This window comes from Limulus polyphemus, unplaced genomic scaffold, assembly GCF_000517525.1.
Source record: "Limulus polyphemus unplaced genomic scaffold, Limulus_polyphemus-2.1.2 Scaffold79612, whole genome shotgun sequence".
Classification (NCBI taxonomy): domain Eukaryota; kingdom Metazoa; phylum Arthropoda; class Merostomata; order Xiphosura; family Limulidae; genus Limulus; species Limulus polyphemus.
The window spans coordinates 151-2,407 of record NW_013745208.1 but is presented as its reverse complement, the minus strand read 5'-3'; the positions used below and the strand labels follow the sequence as shown (position 1 = coordinate 2,407).

General features: G+C 35.0%; 1 protein-coding gene across 1 annotated transcript; it reads left to right on the top strand.

The window, feature by feature from the left end:
• Positions 1 to 691: 691 nt before the first annotated feature.
• LOC106477796 (potassium channel subfamily T member 2-like) lies at positions 692 to 1,881 on the top strand (the record flags this gene model as incomplete). Its single annotated transcript, XM_013938320.1, has 2 exons — positions 692 to 933; positions 1,629 to 1,881. Coding segments are annotated over 2 exons (495 nt in total), but the record flags the coding sequence as incomplete, so codon positions are not given.
• Positions 1,882 to 2,257: the final 376 nt, after the last annotated feature.

The window sequence follows — 2,257 nt, the reverse complement described above, 5'->3', positions numbered from 1 at the left end:
CAGTTTAAACCTATATTACCTGTTGTATTCATGTCAGTTTAAACCTATATTACTTGTAATGATCTTCAACCCACGATTACATTTATTGCTTTCAAGATTTTCATGCTATTTTCTCGTATTACTTAGTTTGTTGTGTTAATTTTTATTTGTAGTTTCAATCCCTAAAAACTAAATAGATAAACTAAAAATAACTTTTTATGAACCATTTAGTAACAATACATAATCCACTTTATCAAAATAGTTGTTTTAAATTTTATTTTCACACTTTCATTGCTACTTTTAAACGATTTTATACATTATTTCACAAAACGCAAGTGAGACATACATTATCAATATTCTGTAATGTTTACAGAAGGTGATATGTCAGTATTGTACGTCACCTGATTAATCAGTATTGCTGAGATCATACTTATATATCACACTTTCTTCGACGACACACGTATTATTGTGATGTCATTTATAGTTTTATTGTACGCGACATTCCTTTACTGCTTTGTTGTGCACGAGGAAATCATTACATTAATCAATTCGATAGATTATGCTAGTGGTATGTCTTCGGACTTGCAACGCTAGAAACCGGGTTTCGATACCAGTGGTGGGCAGAGCACAGATAACCCACTGTGTAGCTTTTTGCTTAATTACAAACAAACAAACAAACAAACAAAGATTATGCTATATTTGCGTTTCTCAGGTATGGAGTCGCTTTGATTGGAATTGAAACAAGTGTTCGAGGAAATCGACCAATCATGCTCAACCCTGGACCGTCTTATATCATGAAGCCTACCGACATTTGCTTTTACATGAATATCACAAAGGAAGAAAACAGTGGCTTCCTCACTAGCGGTAGCGGAGGCAGTGGCCAAAAAAAATCCACAGAGGGCGCTAAACAAGATGCTCAAGAAGGGGGCAAGGGGATAACGGTATCGGATAAAGGTAAGATTTTTTTTTTAGGTGTAATTTTTACTAGAAGCAATCATTTCATACCATAAAAATTGTTCACTACAACTATGCAAGTAATTTATAAAATAACGACAATTCTCTTTCTTTGTTTTTAAAAGTAGAAACATATAATTCATATTACGAACCAATGAAAGTAAACTTTTTATGAACAGCTATTATATTATTATGAAAAATCCGATGAGAGAAAAAAATTAATATATAAAATAAATAGCTCACGAACTATTGATTACAATAATTGTTAAAAGGCGATTAAATCAGCACTATAAAACAATAATGAATTAAATATCGTATTACCGTTATTGGTCCTGGTTGTTAACTTATTGTCATAGCGGATAATGTCTGTGGTAATAGCACCCAAATGAATTGGGGGGATATCCCATCAGTCAGACAAAATCCAAACGCCGATGTCAATCTAGTCAGCCGTCATAAAAAAATCAATGAAATAAGGGTACGAAGCTGACTGAATTCCCACAACTGGCTATAGACAGGGAAAGGCAGTAGTGTGTTGTGGGTGTAGAACGCTATGTAAATGCTGATTTTTAAACAGTATTAAAGTACATGCGTAATGACATAAAATTCCATCTATAGCAAGTCATCATTACCCAGAAAGCCATATTCAGGTTTGGTTTTGTAAAGTAAATCACCTTCTATCAATTGTTTATTTCTAGACAGTCGAAGTCAGGATCTGTCATTACTAAAGTCTCGAATAGTCAAGGGATTCGGCAAGAAGCCCCATTTGGAGGTTCCTAGTATAAGGGCCTTGAAAACATCAGAGTCCAGCACTTCCAAAGAACGCCGTCCGAGTATAGGTCCAGTACCGGACATGCTGAAAGAGGGAGCAGAAACTGATGGAGAAACGGAAGAGGAAATAAAAAAAGAAGAAGAAGAAGTCCCCTGTAGCGCTTTATCGGAGAGCTGCAAGTAGGTTTAAACTGTCATAAATACAACAGAAGTAGTGATCTCTAACCTATCTTTCTCATGTTGTTTTCTTGGCTGTCATGTTGTTTTCTAACATGCTTTAGTTTTCCCCAACCTGTCTTTTCTCATGTTGTTTTCTCAGCTTTCATGTTGTTTTCTAGCATGCTTTAGTTTCTTAGTAGTGATCTCTAACCTACCTCCATATTTACTGTTTTCTCGGCTATCATGTTGTTTTCTAACATGCTTTAGTTTCTTAGTAGTGATCTCTAACCTACCTCCATATTTATTGTTTTCTCGGCTGTTATGTTGTTTTCTAGCGTGCTTTAGTTTCTTAGTAGTGATCTCTAACCTACCTCCATATTTATTGTTTTCTCGGCTG